Below are 21,237 nucleotides of genomic sequence, written 5' to 3'. Positions count from 1 at the left end.
ACCCAACTTTGTGATGAGTTTAATCTCTATTTTTAAGGAGACCACTTGACTTTTTCTCCCCAGGACCAAGTATCAAACACTTTATTCCAGTTCCTGCTGGGCAGGATTATCTAAAAGAGGAAAACACTCCATATTCCTGACCTGGACATGATCCTCTGAAGAGGGGGTAGAGATAGAAAATTTAACTAAAACGATGGTTTTTAATGGGAACCAGATATATGGTTACAATAACATAGTCCGACAAAAACCCATGGCGGGTCAGGAGTTGAAAAGTTACAAAACAACGAAGGTCACACTGGACATAGAAGAAAAGCCGATTCAGGACTGCAGGAGGCAGGCTAATATGGCCTCTCCCTTCGATCCTGTCTGTGGTCACCCCTGCAAAGAGAGAGTATCCATTAAGGTCTGAGTTACCAACTTCTCAGCCCACCCCCAAAATCCTAGCCCAAGAAACCTAAGTATTGAGTATAGAGATTAGTTTCCAGAGATAACTTTCATCCCCTCCTTCCATCCCCACTAGGGCCACAATCTCAGTTTAACAATCTAACTCTCGAAATGAAACAACTTTCTCAACAAATCCATGCAATCCCACCCTAGTTGGTTTGGCTCAGTGGATAGAGCATACGCCTGCGGACTGAAGGGTCCCAGATTTGATTCCAATCAAAGACACGTTTCTGCATTACAAGGCTCAATCCCCAGTAGGGGGCGTGTAGGAGGCAGCCAATCAATGATTCTCATCATTGATGTTTCTCTCCCCCTCTTCCTTCCTCTCTGAAATCAATAAAAATGTATTAAAAAAATAATAACCTTACAACCCCATGACCTGTTCAATTACTTGTATTTCAACTTAGTCTTACCTGGAGTCCATCTTGCCAGGGCCAAAGCCTCCTCTGTCCCCACCACCCCGGCCCCCTCGGAAGCCCCCGCGGTCCCCGCCTCGGCCTCGGTAGCCGCCCCGATCATAGCCGCCTCTGCCTCCACGACGATCATCTCCATAGCTACCCCCTAGGACAAAAGAAATATGATACATCATATCCCAAAATCTCCCCTACCCTTCCCTCTAGCTTTTCTGCTTAAAATTAAGGGCTTTTAAAAAAATAAATATTGTCAAAAGTATTAATGTGCCTCCCTTTCCTCCCCCACTGACCCCTTCTAACTCACCCCCAATCCCCAAAAAATTAAGGGCTTTTTGATCCCAAATTCTTATTACCAGCTCCACCTTTTCCTTACCCATATGAGAGCCTCCTGGTCCCCCTCCTGGGCCATCTGGTTTAGGGGCCTTACACTGGTTGCATTCATTCCTCCAAGAGAAGTTCATGTTCTCGCATGTACTGAGGAAAGAAAAATGTAACTTGTAGGGGTGGAGAGTAGGGCAAGACTTAGAATTAAAAGACTCAGACTCCAGTGACCTTACAGAGAGAAAACTGTGCTAAGGTAAGAAGGCTTGCTTCTCAAAGACAGGAACAAAAACTTCAATTAGCAAACCCAGTCCAATGCCATTCCCACTACAGTTACCTTACCTAGGAGGTAAGCTCTTAGCCTGTTTCTCTCTATCACTGCAGCCTTGGCTTTACTAGTTTAGAAAACACACAACTCTACCATAACATCAAAGGGCACACGTGTAAGACTGAGAGAGAAGTTTCACTCACGGATTAGGACACTTCCAGTCCCCAGCTCGCTGCTGTCCTCCACCGCCACCACCTCCACTTGGGAATCCGCCTCGGCCACCGCCACCACTGCCTCCACCTCCATAGCCTCCGCGGCCCATGGGTCCTAGTGTAGATACAAACATGGGTCCGGCCCCTTCCCATGTTTAGTTAACCTAACCTTCTTTTCTATGCAAGCCCTCCCAATGCTGCCCCCTTCTCATCAGCTCTTTACACGAACATCAGGAAATAGCTCCTCACCTCCTCGCCCTCGGCCTCCACGACCATTGCCACCACCTCGATTGAAATCTGCACGCCGAGTAGCAAATGAAACCTTGATAGGATTCCCAGAGAATTCTTTACCTAAAGAAATAAAAAGGTATAAAAAGGAGGCTTTTGCCTGACCGGTGTGGCTAGGTGGTGGAGCTTCGAACCAGGTCAGTTTGATTCTCCAGGCAGTGCACATGCCAGGTTGCATGCTTGATCCCCAAAAAGGGGTGTATAGGAAGCAGCCAATCAATGATTTTCTCTATCACTCTCTGTAAAATCAATAAACATATCCCAAAAAAGGGGGGAGGCTTCTTATTATGACCCATGGGTCTAAAAATAAGCATGTCTAACACAGATGCCTCATTTGACATGCTTGGAAAGGACACTAGATACAATCAACAAGGTAAGACTCTGCCTTCCTGAAAAGGTTTATAATCTAAAGAAATACAAGCAAAAATAAATACTACTTTAAGTAGCACATAGAGCAAATGTTGAAAGACTCAAAGAAACCCTCAAAATGTAGTCAGTTTCCCAAGGCTTGCCTGCCCGGATCTCCCCACCTGACACCAGCCTCCTAATACATACCATCAAACCAGTCAATAGCTGCTTTAGCAGAAGGTGGGTCATCAAACGATACCGTTGCCTCTCCCTTCAGCTTGCCAGTTTCCCTGTCTGTGTACAGATTAATCATGGGTTGTCCTGTTTTCTTATTTGTCTGAAAAAGGCAACATTGAGATAACATTAGGCTTATAGGACATAATAGTTCTACCCGCCTTCTAACTTCCTCCTCCAGAACCTGAGGCTCATCGTAACCATACATCAGCTCCTCTCTTCTCAGTTACTAGTTCCCACCTCACATGTAACTTGAATAAAAATCAGTGGCTCCCATTCTCTCACATCATATCCTATATAATAAAAGCCTAATATGTATGCTAAGTGTCTGGTTGTGTCCATTCAACCAATCAAAGCATAATATGCCAATGGTATGCTAAGGCCGCTTAACCGCTTGGTATGACATGCACTGACCACTAGAGGGCAAATACTCCCAACTGGTAGGTTAGCTTGCTGATGGGGTCTGGCTGCTGCAGCGTCTCTCCCTAGCCCGACATGTACCAGTGGGGTCCCTCAGTCTGGCCTGTACCCTCTTGCAATCCGGGACCCCTTGGGGGATGTCCAAGAGCTGGTTTCGGATCAATACCACAGGCCAGGCTGAGGGATCCCACTGTTGCACAAATTCATGCACTGGGCCTCCAGTTAAAAAGATAAAATTAATGGTTATGCCTTACAAATTCAAAAGTCTAGAATAGTCCTTTTATCAATTGTTTGTTATTTCTTTCAGAAAATAGCAACAGCAAATGCTCCTTCCTCGTCAAATTAAGTTTATAACCATTAAGACATTTATTTTTACTGATGTGTGAAATCCACGTCTGAAACAGATAGAAAGCACCCACCCTGCTCCACAAGTACCTTAATAATACCAATCTGCTTGAAATAATCAGCCACAGACTCGATTGTAACATTCTCGCCCAGGCCTTGCACGAAGATAGTGTTGTTGTCTGAATTGTCCTGTTCTGTTTGTGTAATGCAAAAGAAAACATGAATTAGAAAACAAGCAACGATAAAAATGAGTGACTCTTCACCTAATACCTGATACTAAACTTTCAAAGGAAAAAAATCCTAAAATAACCAATACAATTTGGTTTATAACGAACAAAAAACCCACATCTCTAATTTTTACTATTTGAATGTCTATATGGTACCCATTTCAGAAATTTAAAATTAGTTCTACAACTATACTTTCACACATGTTAATAGCCATTACAGAAACCAGGGCTCAAATTAACTGCCAAATATCACATAATTAAGTACACCAATGTTTGTAAAACTCTTAAATGAAGACAAGGTAAGAAACCTATTTTATACTAAAATCCAGTACAAGCATCATCAAAACAAAGATACACTAAAATGCTTCCCTGTATGAGTCTTTTGTGTTCACTAATTTGGTCATGATTCACATCTTAAAAACCTATACTTTAAACCAGCAGTTCTGGTGCATGGATCATACACATGTATCAGCACTCTTAAGACTTGTTAGAAATGCAAGTCTTATTGGGCTAAATTGCTGGTGGAGTAAACTATATCAGTTATTTCTGATACATGTTTATTTATAAATCACTAACTACAGCTATACCGAAACTCCCTCCTTCCCTTCCTTTTTCCTTCTCTACCCCCTGCTCTTTTTTTTTTTTTTTTTTTTTTAAATATATTTTATTGATTTTACACAGAGAGGAATTGAGAGGGACAGAGAGTTAGAAACGTCGATGAGAGAGAAACATCAACCAGCTGCCTCCTGCACACCCCCCATCGGGGATGTGCCCGCAACCAAGGTACATGCCCTTGACCGGAATCGAACCCGGAACCTTTCAGTCCGCAGGCCGACGCTCTATCCACTGAGCCAAACCAGTCCCGGCTCTACCCCCTGCTCTTTCTCAAAACACATCCAGAAAAGGTCCTATGTTAGCCACCTGTGGACTCACCAGAGTCATGACGAGATCCTTGGTCCCGAGGGCCTTAAGTAACATGGGAGGGAAAGAAAAAAACAAGGAAAGAGGGGTCGTTAGTCAACAGGTAGATTGACAAGGCAAAAACTTAAAACCAAATCCAAACTCGCAAAGTATCAGTTAAGTGCTCACAGTCTCACTCCAAACCCCAGAGAAAATCCTAGGCATGGCTGGGGAAGAAGACACAGGCCCCTTTTCTTAAGATCTGTATGTAACTTGAGTCTCCACAGGGACAACTCCGCACTTCATAAATGCTGCCTCCCCCAGCTCAGGCTGGGAAATGTCCTCAGCACAGATTGGGGGGAGGTGGGAGGCCAAAGGAAACTCATTGAAGTTAACAAACCAACTCATAACTTGGCCCTGTTCTCTCACCCGAGAGAAATGGGCTCACCACCAGCAATGTGATATATGCATCCATCCAGCTTCTCCATACTTTTACCACCAAAGACACTTAGCCCTCGTGAAACAATTTTTAATTTCTTCTTTAGAAACCTTCTTAAAACCATGTTGTTTCCCCAAAACCACATATGAAAATTTAAAAAATTTTAAACATATATAATAGCTTTATTTCCATAATGCAGCCTATTTTTTTCCAGAGACCACCTTTGACCAAAGTTTCTCTGAATTCACCATATATACACACTGTACCCACATTCAATGACACCAAAATCATGAACCCGGGCCTTTGGTTTTAAACGGTGAGACAAATCAAGAAACCTTTTGTTAACCAAACCAGAAAAGTTCCAGCTTACTGGCAGACTTCTCAAATTTGCCATTTTTCATGAACTCAGTTTGTGCTGTTATTTCCCATGAGCCACACATGCTCCCAACCGTTCTTGTGGTCCAAACCTTCCTTTCCACAGCTAGTTGCTATTTGCCCATCTGGATTGTTTAAATACATATATGTAGAATTGAATTGACACCATTCAGTATTTAATATATAAATACTGTATATACCAACTTCACCATTCTCAGGGCAGTATTTCACATCCCTCTTCCAGAATTAAAACTTAGAGATTGTTACACTTTTACACATACGCATACAAATACACATACATATATATACACACACACACACCCTGAACACAATTATCAAAAAGTACCCTAGAGCCAAGTTTGTTCGTGTTCCAGCACACTCTCCAGTTTTTCATAATGCCATGGTCACTAAGTACCAGGTATGGCAACACTCATTAAACACCTATTGACCTGAGTCAAACCAATTTGGTGAAAGACGACTGCGGAGTCTTACCCCTGCCTGCCTCGTTAGCACACATCTGGCAGCAGGTGGCATTCTACCCCACCCCTTTCTGGAGGTGGTTCTGGACACTTCAAAACCTTTGACACTTAAAACACGCTAAGACATCTGGCAAATGAACAATCAGACAAAGCATTGCTGGGAGAGTTGGGAATTTTGGAAACTCTGTTCACTTACCACCAAATTTATTGAAGCCACCACGATCACTTCCGCTGGAGAAGACAAGTTAGAAGAAAGGACATGAAGCTTCCAACAGCTACAAACGGGCGTTTGTTTTTGTGTGTTTGTTTTTGTTTTGGTATTCTCAACAAGGGTATTGTGTTTTGGGAAAGATACAAGTGGCTACTAAAATACATTCCTCTTCCTGACCACCCCTTGTCTGACCTTTGAGCATGTCACACACATGTGTGCAAATTTCTTAGACACAGGTTTTTTTTTGTTTGTGTGTTGTTGTTTTTTTAAGAACTTTGCTTTAAAAGGTTATATATCTATTTCCTCTGGGAAAAAAAAATGACCCATTTTCCTTGGTTGGTCTTCCAACGTAGCAGATGTTTTTTCCTCTTGTTGCACGCAAGTAGTTGACAACCCAATTGTTGGTTTAAAAACCCTACCCCCAATTTACGCAGAAGACATTTCACACCAGGCTGGGGTAGCCCTGAACACACTTTTGTGGTTTTTGCTTTGAAAGCAGCAAGCAGACCCAACCCCATTCCATAAAAAGTCAAAACCAAAGGCAATTTCCCCTTAAAGCGAGACAAACTTAGCTAACTAAACCCTATCCTAACTACTGAGCCATTTTTCCCCCCACCCACCGGGGTCACCCCTTCTACACTGCAAGAAGAGCGGAGTATTTTGCAATGTCACCTTTCATACCTGTGGCACATAAAATGCAGAGCAAGTTAACAGTCACATAACAGTTGTTTTTTCTTTTTAAAGTTTTGCATTAAACACACGCACACAATAGTTTTCCTCATTTCTGTATGGTTTTTTGAGATTGCCCCCACCCACCCTCTGAATACTTACCATATATAAACTTTCACTTTAAAACCCTACTTTAAAAAAATAAAAAAAAGGAATAACACACTGATGACATCTCTCCTCTTTACAAAGGAGACAAGAGTATGGTCCTTCTAATAATATTTACCTACAGATTTGACGCATGCTTTAACATCAAATCGAAGGTTTTACTTCAAATCAACTACAGTGGGAAGGGAAGGTCCAGTTGGACAAGTCACCAGGGGGAGGGGGACAGTGGAGCAAATATGTGGGATACAACTGTCCAGTGTGTTTTGTCCAAATGGTCTGCACACTTCAATAGCCCCACAAAGCAAGTCAGAAACAAGATCACCACTGTCTGTCAAATTACTGCAAATAAAGCTCGTGGATTCAAATGACTACAGAATATGGGAAGAGTAGTCAAATCCTGGAAGCTGAAGTCAGATTCACCGTTAACAACTCCCTTAAAAGACACATGGGAACACAAGTAACAAGTTTTCCTATTGCCAGGAGTGGGATCATCGGTTTCCCTTGCAGAGAGAAGCCTTTACTTCCATGTTTCCTGCCTAGGATATCAATGACTCCAATCCATACACACTCATGTTTTTCCTTTTCCTTTGGAAATGTGTCAATGCTCAGAGGTGTGGGTTCAGGCTCCCAAGCTCTCACAAAAATGGGATAGAGGATATACAGTCTATGCCCCCCTGTATCAATGCATGACAAATCCCTGTAAGACTAACATGCTCTAAGATACTGAATTCATGCAACCCACCACAACCCGCCCCCCCCATATTATACCCTGGCTCACAAGACACCTACCCCATGCCGCCTCTGCCGCCACGGCCGCCGCCACGACCTCTGGGTTCATAGCCACCACTGCTGCGGTTGTAACCACCGCCACCGCCCCGGCCTCGTCCCCCACGGTCCTGCTGGCCGCCCCCGTAGCCACCGCCACCACCACCACTTTGGTCCTGATTGCCATAACCGCCGCCACCACTCATGGAGGACTGGTCTTGGCCATAGTTACCTGTCAGAAGGGAAAGATACCATAAGAGGGGAAAAAAAAAAAAAAACACACACACACACTGTGAAATGACATAAAACAGTTCAACCAACCAGGGGATAAGTGACTAGAAATAAATACTCAGCCCAGCCAGGGTAGCTCAGTTGTTCACAGTCCATTCCCACTCAGGGCACATGCCCAGATTGTGGGTCAATCCCCAGTTGAGGGTATGAGGAAGCAGCCAATCAATGATTCTCTCATTGATGTGTTTCTCTCTCCCTCCCTCCCTCTCCCTCTTCTGTAATCAATAAAAACATATTTTAAAAAAGAGAAGGAAACAAGAAATCAAGACTTTTAAGAACCCTTTCAGGGCAAGGACCAGGCAGAATATCAATCTTTATAGAACAAAGATTATGAGACAAAACTGAAGACACCTTCTCACCTCCTCCACCCCCTCCGCCACCTCCACTGCTACTGTTGTACTGGTTCTGCTGGCCATAGCCCTGAGGAGGATTATAGGAGCTTTGCTGCTGTCCATAGCCAGGCTGCTGTCCACCATAGCCAGACTGCTGGCCATAGCCCCCACTCGGGGGCTGCCCATAGTTGCTGCTCTGAGAGCTGCTACCGTAACTAAAAGGAAAAGAAAAAACACACATAGTATTATAATGCCAACATGTCCACTACTTCCTTTCACTTTTGGTACATCCCCATTCTCTAAATCCAACAAAGACACTCCCCATTATAATTGCTCCTATTGGAGTCACATCATTCCCTATCAATTCACCCCTCTCCGTAATTTCTTACCTTCCCGAGGTGCTGCTAGGAGCTGGCTGCTGGCCATAGCCAGGGTAGGACTGTTGCCCATAAGATGACTGAGAACTCTGGCCGCCGCCATAGCCACCGGTTGAGCCATATCCCTGGGGAGCTGACTGGGTGCCATAGCCTGCTAACAAGGAAAAGAGAAAAGTCACGAAAGCTAAGAGGAAAAAGAAAAGGCTAAGTATGATGGGGAAAAACCTTACATATTACCCAATGCTACCTTATTTTAAAAGTCAGCCTCTTAGAAGCTACTTAGAAATTGTGCAAATCATAGTCAAAGAAGTCACCCTTCTCTTCTACCCTAAGGCTAATGTTCCAACTTCAGAGTTCCAATCTCATCCCACCCACCCCAAAGCCAGTCTCCAGGGACCACCACTAACCACAGCCCGATATCCCTATTCATTACCATCGTTTCACCTGCTCATGTGTCTGCACTACAATTAGGACAATCCATTATTTATACTTCCGGGAAAATTCCACCTCTCATATAGCATATGACATTTAATAGTCTAATCTCAAACATCTTCAGGCAAATCATTTTCTCCCCCTATAACTATTAAAAGCCTAAAACTTTCTCCCCTTTAGTGAATATTTCCCCGACACATTCACTTTCATCCTGAGGTGAAATAGGGAAAAGTGCAGTATAAATATAAGTAAAAAAACAAAACGTAATTACAAACCAATAAGCACTTTTGTTTGAAAGGACTCGACTCCAGAGTCTTAAGGGTTGGATAAGAGAAAAGAAACATGGGGCAGTTTCAACATTTCAGCACTGCTTGGGGGTTAAGAAAAGCAACATTCAGAACAGTAGGAAGAGGCGGGTGACCCACTTAAAAGCACTCACTGTTCTGGGTCTGCCCGTAAGAACCATAGGTGCTCTGGCCATAGCCTGAAGTGTCCCCAGACTGGCTGTAGCCACCGTAACTCTGCTGTCCGTAGGGCTGGTTGCTCTGCTGGGAATAACCCTGCCCAGGCTGGGTGGGGTAGGCCCCATAGCTGGAGAGGGGGTGGGGAAGAAAAAACAAAATCAGCAATCAGGAAAACATAGCAACTCCTGCCCTCTGAAAACTTTGGAAGGCCAGAAATGACACTCACCTTTGGGTTGCTTGCTGGGTATAGTCTGCAAAAGAAAAATACAATTACTTTCAGCCACCCCGAAGAAAGGAGAACACAATAAAGAAAAAGGGAATTCTACAGAAACCTTTCTGGTTGGAAACACCGAGAGTTGTGGTGGGCAGCCACACTTTCCCACAGACTCAATGGGCTCAGGAGCCGCACACATCCCCACGCCTCCTCCTCATGCCCACTCCAGGAGGAAGCTATCACCGAGAGTTAGCTGAAGTCAGGGCTGTGTAAGCGGGATGGGTTTTAATTACAGCTGGAAGCAGGAGGCAAGTGTTCGGGATGTGGCCGTTCTCTCCACCGAAGAGCAAAATAAAAGAGCAAGCACGTCTGCAAAGAGGCCGCCCACCCTTTCCACAATTTGAAGACTAGCAACTGGACTTTTAATGCAAAGACAGGTAACCAAGAGAACTCTGACCCCACAGGACAGAGGGCATCGCCTCAGAGACAAGACCATTGGTACCCACGTCCCCAGCCCCGGGGCTCCAACTGAACCCGCCTTCCCATCACCCGCCTTCCCCGGAACCAAAAGCAGTGAAAGCGCTTTGAGACGCCGGCACGAAGGCGCCCGGCCAGAGCACCCCTCTCCTCCGCACAGCACACGGCGCTTCCCCCCAGGAAAAGGGCCAAAGAACCGCGAGAGGGTGTGGCCCGGGGCGGTCGCTCCTTTCCGTTCCCACCTCAGGAGGAGGGGGTTTGGGCCGGAGCACGCTCGGTCGGGCCCGGCCCCCAAGTCCGCAGGACGACCCTCAGGAACCACGGCCAGCCGCCAGCCCTTAGGCGGGCACGGGCCCGGGATCCCGAACCTCGGCCCCGCGCCGCGTGGCAGCCCGAGAGGGAATGGGGCGGCCCCGCCCCTTCCCGAGGGACCCGTGGGCGGTGGGGGGACCGAGGCCCGTGCGGGACGGGCACCGCGCAGCCTTTGGCCGAGAGGGTCTCGCGACAAAAAGGTCCCAAAAGAGGCGGGAGGGGGCTTCGCGCCGCGAATGGGGGGGAGGGGCCGGCAGAGCGCGTGCGCGCCCCGAGTGCCCGGATGCAGCACTGCGACAAAGCGGCCCGGGCGCCGGGCTGGGGAGCCGGGGGACAGCGGCTCCAGGGGCCGAGCATCTCCATCCGTATCTCGCATTTCATGCCACCAAGAATCATGCCTCCCAACCCTCACCTCAAGGAGCAGGACTGCGAATGGAAGACCTCCCGCCCCGCGCAAGGCATCGGAGCAGAGAAACAAGATGGCGACCTCGGCTTCCCCCCTCCACCCTTCTCTGCTGCTTCCCGCCAGAGGTACCAGATCCTACACCGGATCACCGCCCCGTGCCCACCGAAACACACAAGCCCGGCTGGGAGGCAACGAGCCCGGGTCGGCGCGCCGCCACCGCCTCGCGCCCCTACATACCGTTTGAGGCCATGTCGGCGCACGCGCACTCAGCCGACACGCCGCAAAACCCCGCACCGCACAGCGCCGACGCCTCGAGGACTGAGCGCCCGCCGCCGCGTCGCGGTTTATGTATGCCTCCCGCCTACGTACCGCGGGGGGAGGTACCAAGTGCGGAAAGCCAGGGGGAGGTGTGGCCGCACTCCTAACGCTCCAGAAAGTATAGAGGGCCGAGCAGGCAGAGTGGAAGCATATAAACTAAGAACATAAGAAACTTCAAATAATACATAAAATCATGCTTTTTCTAACAAAGAACTCTGGTTCGCTCTGGAGGCTAGCCCACGATTACTTCCACCCCTGGCAAGGCACAATGGTACAGTCTAATTACCCTCGGGGGCGGGGCGAGGGGCCAGGGCTTCTGTGGACTGAACTGGAGTCAAAGCGAGAATCGCCGGGCGGAACCGAAATTCCTTGGGCTGGCGCCTTTGGCCGGCCCTACTTTCACTCCGGATGGCGATCTGTGCCCATCGCTCACAGGTTTCTCCCTGACTGCACACCCCGACCCTCTCGGTTTTCACTTCACCGTCTTTCATATATATGTGTATTTTTTTAATTGGTTTCAGAGAGGAAGGGAGAGAGAGATAGAAACATCAATGATGAGAGAGAATCGTTAATCTGCTGCCTCCTCCACTCCCCACACTGGATTGAGCCCTCAACCCGGGCTTGTGCCCTAACCAGGAATCTAACGGCGACCTCCTGATTCATAGGTCCACACCCGCCAGGCTGGCTGATGCTCAGCCACTGAGCCACACTGACCGGGCCACTTCACCGTCTTTAGGGCTTGTGTTTCTTTCGTCCTTACCAGGATTTGTGAATTGTGACTTTTTTAAAATATTTTTATTTTTTATAATATATCTTTATTGGTTTCAGAGAGGAAGGGAGAGGGGAGAGAGATATAGAAATATCAATGATGAGCCCTAACCAGTTTGGCTCAGTGGATAAAGCGTTGGCCTGCGGACTAAAGGGTCCCAGGTTCGATTCTAGTCAAGGGTATGTACCTTGGTTGTGGGCACATCCTCAGTAGGGGGTGTGCAGGAGGCAGCTGATGGGTGTTTCGCTCTCATCGATGTTTCTAACTCTATCCTTCTCCCTTCCTCTCTGTAAAAAAAAATCAATAAAAATAAAATTTTATATATATATATATATATATAGAGAGAGAGAGAGAGAGAGAGAGAGAGAGAGAGAATCATTGATCGGCTGCCTCCTGCATGTCCCCTACTGGTGATCGAACCTGCAACCCAGGCATGTGTCCATGCCCAGAATCGAACCCAGGACCAAAATCCTTCAGTTCACAAGCTGACACTCTATCAACTGAACCAAACCAGAAAGGGCTAAAAATATTTTTATTGACTTTTTTAGGGAGAGAAGAAGGGAGACGGATAGAGAGAAACATCAATGAGGAGAGAGAATCATCCATAAGCTGCCTCCTGCACCCCCCTCACCCCCACTCTGGGGATCTAACTCACAATTTGAGCATGTGCCAGACTGGAATCCAGCCGTGACCTCCTGGTTCATAGGTTCACACTGGCCAGGCTGATTGTAATTTTTTGACCTGCAAAAAAGCATAAGATTTATCCAGGACCCCTGGATCCTAGTCTGGCCCAGCACTGATCGCCCACCCAAACTGTCACAGCTTTGCCCCTTGGGACGAGAAAGCCTGGTCCCTCTGAACCCTGCATAGAGATTAGAGTAGGGATCTCTGTTTTTTCCCCTGAAGCCCTACCAAGGAACCAATGTGAAGGTCCACAATAATTGATACTTGTAGAGGGCTTAAGTGTTTCAAAATGCACAACCTTGTGCAGAAAGTAAGGGTATTTCCATTTTATAGATAAGAAAAGTGAGACTCAGAGTCCAAGTGCAGCTAAGACTCTGAAGGCCTAATTCAAATCCAGGTCTATGAAGCTGAAAAACACTCCTTTTGTTGGTTCCAGGGACACTGTGCAGTGTTCTGAAGCCTATTGACTCTCTGTGAGACCAAGGACAAAAAGTGAAATTCAAATTAACTTGGCAACTTGCTCTCTAATCAGCCTAGCCGAGAGAAGGAAACTTGAATGTATAGAATAAAACAAGACAAAGGAAATTGTTCCTGGTACACATGCAGATTTTTCTTCCCAATGTACCTTTGACCTGGGTTCCAGAAGTTCCTTTTTAGATTAGACACATTTTCCTGGAGAAAAATCAAGAGGTATTTCCTAGGCCTGCCTACAAACTTCTACTAACCCACTAACTGAGGCCCTGATGGCCTTTGAACACTCTGTCACCCACCCAGATTGGGAGGGCAGCAAGACTCTGGAGTGAGGGGAAAGAAAGTCTACCACTCATTTATTCATTCTACAAATATTTATTAAGTATCTACAGTGTACCAGGCACTGTTCTGGGACCTGAGGATGCACTAGTGTACAAAATAAATGAAGCAATTTAATAACAAAGCTAACATTTAATAGTGGAATATTTATATCCTATCTAATAATAGAGTAATATGCAAGTTAACCATAACTCCGCTACACCCACAAGCCATGCCCACCAGCCACGTCCACCAGCCAATCAGAGCAAGTATGCAAATTAACCCAACAAAGATGGCAGTTAATTTGCATACACAGAGGGAGGGAGGAATGAATACTGAAGACAGCATAGCAGGCAGAGGGAGGGAAAGTAGAAAGCAAGGCAGCTGTGGCTGCCGGAGGGAAAGCACTGGCAGCACATGCAGGGAGACGTGCAGTGGGGGTAGCAGTGATGGTGGCAGCAGTGATGGTGGCAGCCGTGGGAGGCAGCAGGGGTGGTGGGTGCGGAGGGTCGGGCATGTGGGGCGAGGTGCGCAGCGGAGGTGGCAGCAGTGGCTGCAGGGGTGGTGGGGCAGGTGGGACGGGCGGGGCATGCCCCGCCTGTTTCACCCACACCACCCTGCCCTGCCCCACCCCACCCTACCCTCCACAGCGGGAGAGGTGCGGGGGGAGGTGTCAGTGGCTGGAAGGAAGCCCGCCAAAAGTCTTGTAGGAATATTCCTGCAACAGGTCACTAGTCCTATATAATAAAAGGCTGATATCCAAATATACCGAACTACCGGTTGCTAAGATAGGCACTGACCACCAGGGGGTGTGCACAGAACATGGCAGGCATTGGCAGCAGGCAGCAGAGCACAGAACATGGCGGGTATCACCAGACCAAGGCAGGGCGCCAGTCACTGTCATCATCGGTGCAAGCCCCAGGGGATTACTGAAAATTCTTTGCACCCTTCCCCCCCCTCCTCTGCTGCAGTCCTGCCCAGCATTCACACCTGTGGGCTCCCAGCGCTGGTCCCAATCACTTGGCATCATCAGTGAGTACAAGTGGCAGCTGCCAGCCTTGATCACCCCTGAGGGCTTCTCCATCTTCCCCTGTGCCCACCAAAGCATTGCAGCTCACAGTTCCTTTCAAGGTGCACGAATTCATGCACTGGGCCCCTAGAATTAAATATATAAAATTTAGCCAAAACCAGTTTGACTCAGTAGATAGGGTGTCGGCCTGCAGACTAAAGGGTCCCAGGTTGTATTCCAGTCAAGGGCATGTACCTTGGTTGTGGGCACATTCCCAGTAGGGGGTGTGCAAGAGGCAGCTGATTGATATTTCTCTCTCATCAATGTTTCTAGCTTTCTATCCCTCTCTCTTCCCCTCTGTAAAAACTCAATAAAATATATTTTTTAAAATATATACATATATATAACATTTATAATAGGGTAACACTTTGATAAATCTAGCCAAGTGTCAGGCACTCTTTTGAGTGCTTTGAACATAACTTGTTTAATCTTATTCTTCACAATAAAAGATTTATGTGAGGATTACACTTTTCAGATAAGCAAATAGGCACAGAAATGTCAAAACAAGCTGTGCCCTGGGCCTTCTAAGACAGACAGTGGCAAAGCCAGGTCCCCAGCCCAGGCAGCCTGGCTCAGAGTTCCTGCTCTTAACCCCTATGCTCTGACAAACATTACTTGAGCACCACATAAATCGTACCAAGCCTGCAGCATTCCTGGAGAGAAAGAGAAAGATCCAGCCCAGCCCTGGCTGGTTTGCCTGCGAACTGAAGGGTCCCGGGTTTGATTCCGGTCAGGGGCACAGGCCTGGGTTGTGGCCTCAATCCCCAGGTGGGGGCAAGCAGGAGGCAGCCGATCAATGATTCTCTCTCATCTTTGATGTTTCCATTTCTCCCTCTCCCTATCTGAAATCAATAAATATATGTACTTAAAAAAAAAAATCCAGTCTATCCCTAGCAGGATTGGCTCAGTAGATAGAGCCTCAGACTGTGGACTGAAGAATCTCTGGTTCTATTCCAGTCAAGGCCATATTGCATGGGTTGCAGGCTCGGTTCCCAGTAGGAGGCATGCAGGAGGTAACCTATCAATGATTCTCTCTCATCATTGATGTTTCTCTCTCTCCCTCTCCTTCCCTCTCTTATTTTTTTATTTTTACTTTTTATTATTTTTTTAAATAAATCTTTATTGTTCATATTATTACAAATGTTCCTCATCCTCGCCCCCTCCATTGCTCTCCTCCACCAGGTTCCCACCCCACCCTCTACCCTTTCCCCACCCACCATTGTCCTCATCCATAGATGCACAGTTTATGTTCAGTCTCTTCCCACTCCCCCCCACTCTCCTTTTCCCCGAGAATCATCAGTTCACTCCCCTTCCATACCTCTGATTCTATTATATTCACCAGTTAATATTGTTCATCATATTTTTTAATTCCTTTGGTTTTTAGATTCACTTGTTGATAGTTACGTATTTGTTCTTCATAATTTTTATCTTTATCTTCTTCCTCTTCCTAAAGAACCACCTTCAGCAATTCATATAATTCTGGTTTGGCAGTGATGAACTCCTTTAGCTTTTTTTTTTTTTATTTGTGAAGTTCTTTATCTGGCCTTAGATTCTGAGTGATAGCTTTGCTGGGTAGAGTATTTTTATTTTTATTTTTTAAAATATATTTTATTGATTTTTTACAGAGAGAAAGGGAGAGAGATAGAGAGCTAGAAACATCGATGAGAGCAACATCGACCAGCTGCCTCTTGCATACCCCCTACCAGGGATGTGCCCACAACCAATGTACATGCCCTTGACTGGAATCGAATCTGGGACCTTTCAGTCCGCAGACCAACGCTCTACCACTGAGCCAAACCGGCTTTGGCCAGTCTGGAACTTTTATCTCCTTCCCGCTAGGGAACGCCAGCCAGGCACTCAGTCTCTCCCTCCTCTCCGGCTCCATCCTCTCCCTGCACACACCATGTCTCCATACCTTAGGCTTTTACAGCTCCTCTGATTTTCCTTCTGGATTTCTCTTTCTTTCTAGTTGTAGAATTTCCAGTCAGTCAACTTTCCTGTAGTTCTGGATAATGTCCATTTTGTATTTTAGTTGTATTTTATTGAAATTGTTGTGTGAGGCCTCCATCTTGGCTTTTCCATCCTCCCTTCCTCTCTTAGATCAATAAAAATACATTAAAAAAAAAAAAAAAGATTCTGGCCCTGGCTGAGTGGCTCAGTTGGTCGAAGTGTTGTCCCAAAAGGTCTGGGGTTCAATTCCTGGTTAGGGCACATACCTGGGTTTCAGGTTTGATTCCCATTTGGGGTGCATATAGGAGGCAACCTATCAATGTTTCTCTCACTCCTTCCCCCTGCCTCTCTCTAAAAATAAATGAAAACATAGCCTCAGGTGAGGATTTAAAAAAAAAAAATTTCAGGCCCTGAAACACAGGACCTTATAGCCAGTGGGTGAACTGTGGGCAAAACCCACAGACCCCATAAGGTACTTGAATCAAACGTGGTAAGTTCTGTAAGGTGGAATCAAGGGCTCTGAAAACCCAGCAGGGAAACCAAGTCACCCATCAGATAAACAAGTACAGAAGTGTCAAGAGAGGTGGTAACAGTGAAGCCAGGCCATACAGGATAAATAGGAGTTCACTCAGTGGTGAGAGGAAAGGGTATAATAGATAGAAGAAATTATAAGAAAAAGGTATGGTGAGGAAAGGCATGAATGGGGCAGAGTGGCAGGAAATAGCAGGCTCAAATCGTGACCTCTGAAAGGTTTCTCCAGGCTTATCTTTTCATGGGCCTTTCCCAGATAACATAACACAGGGCCTCTCACTTCTCCTTAAAAGTCTTCTTTGAAAGTCTCCTTACATGACATCCTGCTACTGGCCCTCCCACCTTTTCCACTGTTGCCTGAAGCTAATTCCAGCAGGTCATAAATGCAAGAAGTTTATCAAAATGTTGGTGAACCTTGACAAAACCGGTTTGGCTCAGTGCATTGGCCTGCGGACTGAAAGGTCCCGGGTTCGATTCCAGTCAAGGGCATGTACCTTGGTTGCAGGCACATCGATGTTTCTAACTCTCTATCCCTCTCTCTCTTCCTCTCTGTAAAAAATCAATAAAATATATTTTAAAAAGAAAAAAAAAATGTTGGTGAACCTTGAGCCTTCAGCAAGGGCTGGAAAATTCATATTATTGCCTGTTGGAAATGGCTAAGGGCATTTCCCCAAACCTGAAAAGGATGCATAAATGATTGCTTGCTGCCAGGCAGCTGAGGGCATTTCCATCTACATGTTATTGCCTCCTACTGGCCAAACAGCTGAACAGCCGTAGGCAGTACCCCCAATCTGACAATGGATTCTGTATACCAAACCTTACCCTTTGGTATGTATATCTACCTTGCTTTAGGACAATTTGTGTTAATAAAAAGCAAGGGGTCCAGAGAGACAGGAGAACTTGGTTCCTACAGCCAAGTTCCTCTGGCCCCCCCAAATGCCTTCCAAAATTATGTTTCGTCTCCAGACTCTTAATAATTTACAGCAGCCCCTTCTCCAGGATTCCTGAACGCTTCTAGATGCTGGATGAGACCCCTGCACGCTGTCACTCTGTCTCCCGTTAGATAGCCCTTTAGTTAGCTGTGCCTTCTAAAGTTCTGTCCTCAGCCTTCCGTGCTTCTCCCTTGAGACCCAAGGCCCCGCTGTGCTGGCCTCATGTGAAATCCAGCCTGCAGACAGGTTCTGTGTAGCAAAAATTTTGTTTTTGATTTTTTAACCAATTGCTGACACTAGAAACAGTGCAAAAATCCAAACTTCTTCTTTTTCTTGTAAATCGAAGTCTGCACATCCTAGGCCCACTTTCCCACATCGCAAGGTCAGCTGCAGCCAGAAGCAGCTGGCCATGAGCCTGCAGTTCACCACGTCCTCCTTCCTCCCTATTTCTGACGTGGAAGCCAGTGTCAATTGCCACTTATGTCAGGTGTTTCATGCAGTTTTTCTTGGAGCAGAGTTACTAATAAAAGCAAGGAGACATTTCTCCCCTCGGACAGGAAAACAAAAGGGGGCCCTGGTTTCAGCCGCCAGCTGGCCTTTGGTAGCACTTGGGTTTATCAATTCCCAGGTCCAGGGTTCTTTTTATTCATTTATGTTTTTAATTATTTCTTTTTTTTAATTCCCAGATATGGGATTCTTTTTTTTTTTTTTTTTTTAATGTTTTTATTGATTTCAGAGAGGAAGGGAGAGGGGAAGAGAGATAGAAACATCAATGGTGAGAGGATCGTGGATTGGCTGCCTCCTGCACACCCCCAACCAGGGATGGAGCCAGCAACCTGTGCAAGTGTCCTTGACTGGAATTGAACCTAGGACTTTTTTTTTTTTTTTAATATATTTTATTGATTTTTTACAGAGAGGAAGGGAGAAGGATAGAGAGCTAGAAACATCAATGGGAGAGAAACACTGACCAGCTGCCTCCTGCACCCCCCCCACCGGGGATGTGCCCGCAACCAAGGCACATGCCCTTGACCAGAATCGAACCTGGGACCCCCCCAGTCCACAGTCTGACGCTCTATCCACTGAGCCAAACCGGTTTCGGTGAACCTAGGACTCTTAATTCCGCAGGCTGATGCTTTATCCACTGAGCCAAACCAACGAGGGCTCAGATCCGGGATTTTTAACATCTTTTGTGCCAGAGTCTAGTGAAGTCTGTGGACCCCTTCTTAGATAATATATTTAAACTAGTAGCCCGGGGCAGGGATTTGTGCATATTGAAAGGAAATTGATTAAAAGTTGGCCTGCGGGGACTGGGCTAGATGGGCCAGACACACTCTAAAGCCACTCCCCCACAGTCCCTTCCTGGCCAGCCACACCTGGGGTGGCGCTGTGACTCAAAAGGCTCTGCAGAGTAAGTGGGGGCCCTTGGCCTGGCCTGCAGGGATCAGGCCAAAACTAGCTCGACATCCCCCGAGGGGTCCTGGAATGAGAGAGGGCACTCTGCAAAGTTGCTGTCTTACAGGGTGTGGAGCCCAAGTGTGCTTTAAACCAGATTCGGGCCGACAGTGCCCCAGCAACAATATAACCCACCAAAGGTGGAATCACATGGCCCTGTGAGGAACTGGGCTCCCTCCTCTCTGGTTTCAGGGTGCATCACCTGAGAACTGCCGCTGCCAAGTCACTGCAGCTCAGCAGCTCCTGAGTTGAGTGTCTGCCCCCTGGTGGTCAGTGCACATCATAGTGACTGGTCGGACAGCGGGAGGGACACAGCATATTAGCTCTTTAAATATATAGACTCATGAAACAAACTGTACAAAACAAAGGAAATCAATTAAATAGAAATACAGTTATCAAAATACTTCTTTAACATCTTTTTGATCAAATATACCCATCTGGTTGATAATACAATAACCATCTTAATTTTGAAGCAGAGTAGAATGTAAAAAAATATTTTTGGGGTTTTTTTAAAATATATTTTTATTGATTTCAGAGAGGAAGGAAGAGAGAGAGAGAGAGAAACATCCACGATGAGAGAGAATCATGGATCAGCTGCTTCCTGCAAGTCCCCCACTGGGGATCGAGCCCACAACCCAGGCATGTGCCCTTGACTGGAATCAAACCTGGGACCTTTCAGTTCGCAGGCCGATGCTCTATCCACTGAGCCAAACAGACTAGAGCAGAAAATCTATACCTGCAAGAACAGCGATGTGATATGAAATTTTTTGTTGGTGACAGAGACCCAGAAATCACTGTGATTTATTGCCCACAGATACTGAATTGGGGAAAATGCTGACCTTCAGTTGGAGATACGCTACAGTGGATTCACAGGAGATACGATACAGTGGATGCCGGAAAGTGCAGGTAGCACTGAGCCCTATTTAACTATGCGTTTCCCTCTTTCTACAGTTGTTAAAGAGAAAACCAGAGGCCCCAAATGGTATCACTCATGCTAACGTCAGTGATACCAAACCTAGGCTTAATATCTCATCTAGCCGAAGGTTCAACCTCTCCCAGAAACATTATCTTAATCAACCAGTATGGGAGTTTCTGGAGGTCATCTGTCACATGGGCCCCACCCCTACCCCATAGGAAGAAGTAAGCCTTCCATTCTCTACCACCCCTAAAAAGATGTCCTTCCTTCTATAAGAACCTCCCTCTTGCACCGCCACACGGAGCCCCTCTCCATTTGCTAGTTGGGACACTCCCCATTCACACACCCGATTCATGAACTGCTTAATAAAGCCAATTACATCTTCAGATTTACTCGGCTGAGTTTTGTTTTTTTTAACACTGTACACACCTTTCCATCTGGATGAAACACTATGGCTTCTCTGTGGCATATCCAAATTGCCAGCAGCACTGCTTTTGCACTTTGGGGCCATTATTAAGTTATTAAGCAAAATAAGGATTAGCTGAACACCAGCCCTGCGATACCACAACAGCTGATCCTATAGGGGTGTCAAACTCAATCAGAGAAGAGGCCAAAATCTAAAATCCAGCCTAAATTGCGGGCCGAATGGTTTACTGAACAGTCATAAACTGACAATGTCATAAACTGACAGCAGAGTGCAGTGATGACAGCGCGGTGCGGGCCACATTGCAAGGCCTGGCGGGCTGGATTTGGCCCGCGGGCCTTGTGTTTGACACATGTGCTATAATGAGTCGGCTACTTGGTGGCTAACCATTGGGTAACATATACAGTATGGATACACTGAGCAAAGGGATGATTCACTCGACAGAGAGATGGAACACAGATAGTGCCAGAAGTCATCACACTACTCAGAATGGCACACAGCTTACGAATTGTTTATTTCTGGAATTTTTCATTTAATACTTTAGGATGGCGGTTGATCACAGGTAACTGAAAACT

At 46.4% G+C, this 21,237-nt stretch overlaps 1 protein-coding gene across 2 annotated transcripts; it reads right to left on the bottom strand.

Annotated features, from left to right (window-relative positions):
- Nucleotides 1-50: 50 nt before the first annotated feature.
- On the bottom strand, nucleotides 51-11,199 carry FUS (FUS RNA binding protein). Of its 2 annotated transcripts, none has more exons than XM_084883111.1 (15): nucleotides 11,066-11,199; nucleotides 9,646-9,670; nucleotides 9,395-9,546; nucleotides 8,536-8,677; nucleotides 8,174-8,361; nucleotides 7,548-7,755; nucleotides 5,910-5,944; nucleotides 4,454-4,486; nucleotides 3,384-3,487; nucleotides 2,502-2,631; nucleotides 1,908-2,009; nucleotides 1,650-1,773; nucleotides 1,231-1,331; nucleotides 858-1,005; nucleotides 51-378 (listed from the first exon to the last, which is right to left on the bottom strand). In XM_084883111.1, the coding sequence occupies exons 1-15, from the start codon at nucleotides 11,076-11,078 to the stop codon at nucleotides 339-341; spliced, it is 1,545 nt and encodes a 514-aa protein (XP_084739237.1). In that variant the 5' UTR covers nucleotides 11,079-11,199; the 3' UTR covers nucleotides 51-338. The 2 variants fall into 2 exon arrangements, with proteins under 2 accessions (XP_084739237.1, XP_084739238.1); XM_084883112.1 differs by having other exon boundaries at nucleotides 8,536-8,674.
- Between the last annotated feature and the right edge of the window lie 10,038 nt (nucleotides 11,200-21,237).

This window comes from Pipistrellus hanaki (assembly GCF_964339955.1).
Source record: "Pipistrellus hanaki genome assembly, chromosome: 4".
NCBI lineage: Eukaryota > Metazoa > Chordata > Mammalia > Chiroptera > Vespertilionidae > Pipistrellus > Pipistrellus hanaki.
The sequence above is the reverse complement of the archived record's forward strand: the minus strand, read 5'-3'. Positions and strand labels throughout refer to the sequence as shown.

What these genes read in the sequence shown, in the direction of transcription:
- FUS (XM_084883111.1), bottom strand. An exon ending in CCTAGCAGCACCTCGGGAAG is followed by an intron (nt 8,362 to 8,535) that starts GTAAGAAATTAC and finishes TTTTCCTTTTAG; the next exon opens with TTACGGTAGCAGCTCTCAGA. An exon ending in TGGAGGCCGAGGGCGAGGAG is followed by an intron (nt 1,774 to 1,907) that starts GTGAGGAGCTAT and finishes TATCTACACTAG; the next exon opens with GACCCATGGGCCGCGGAGGC.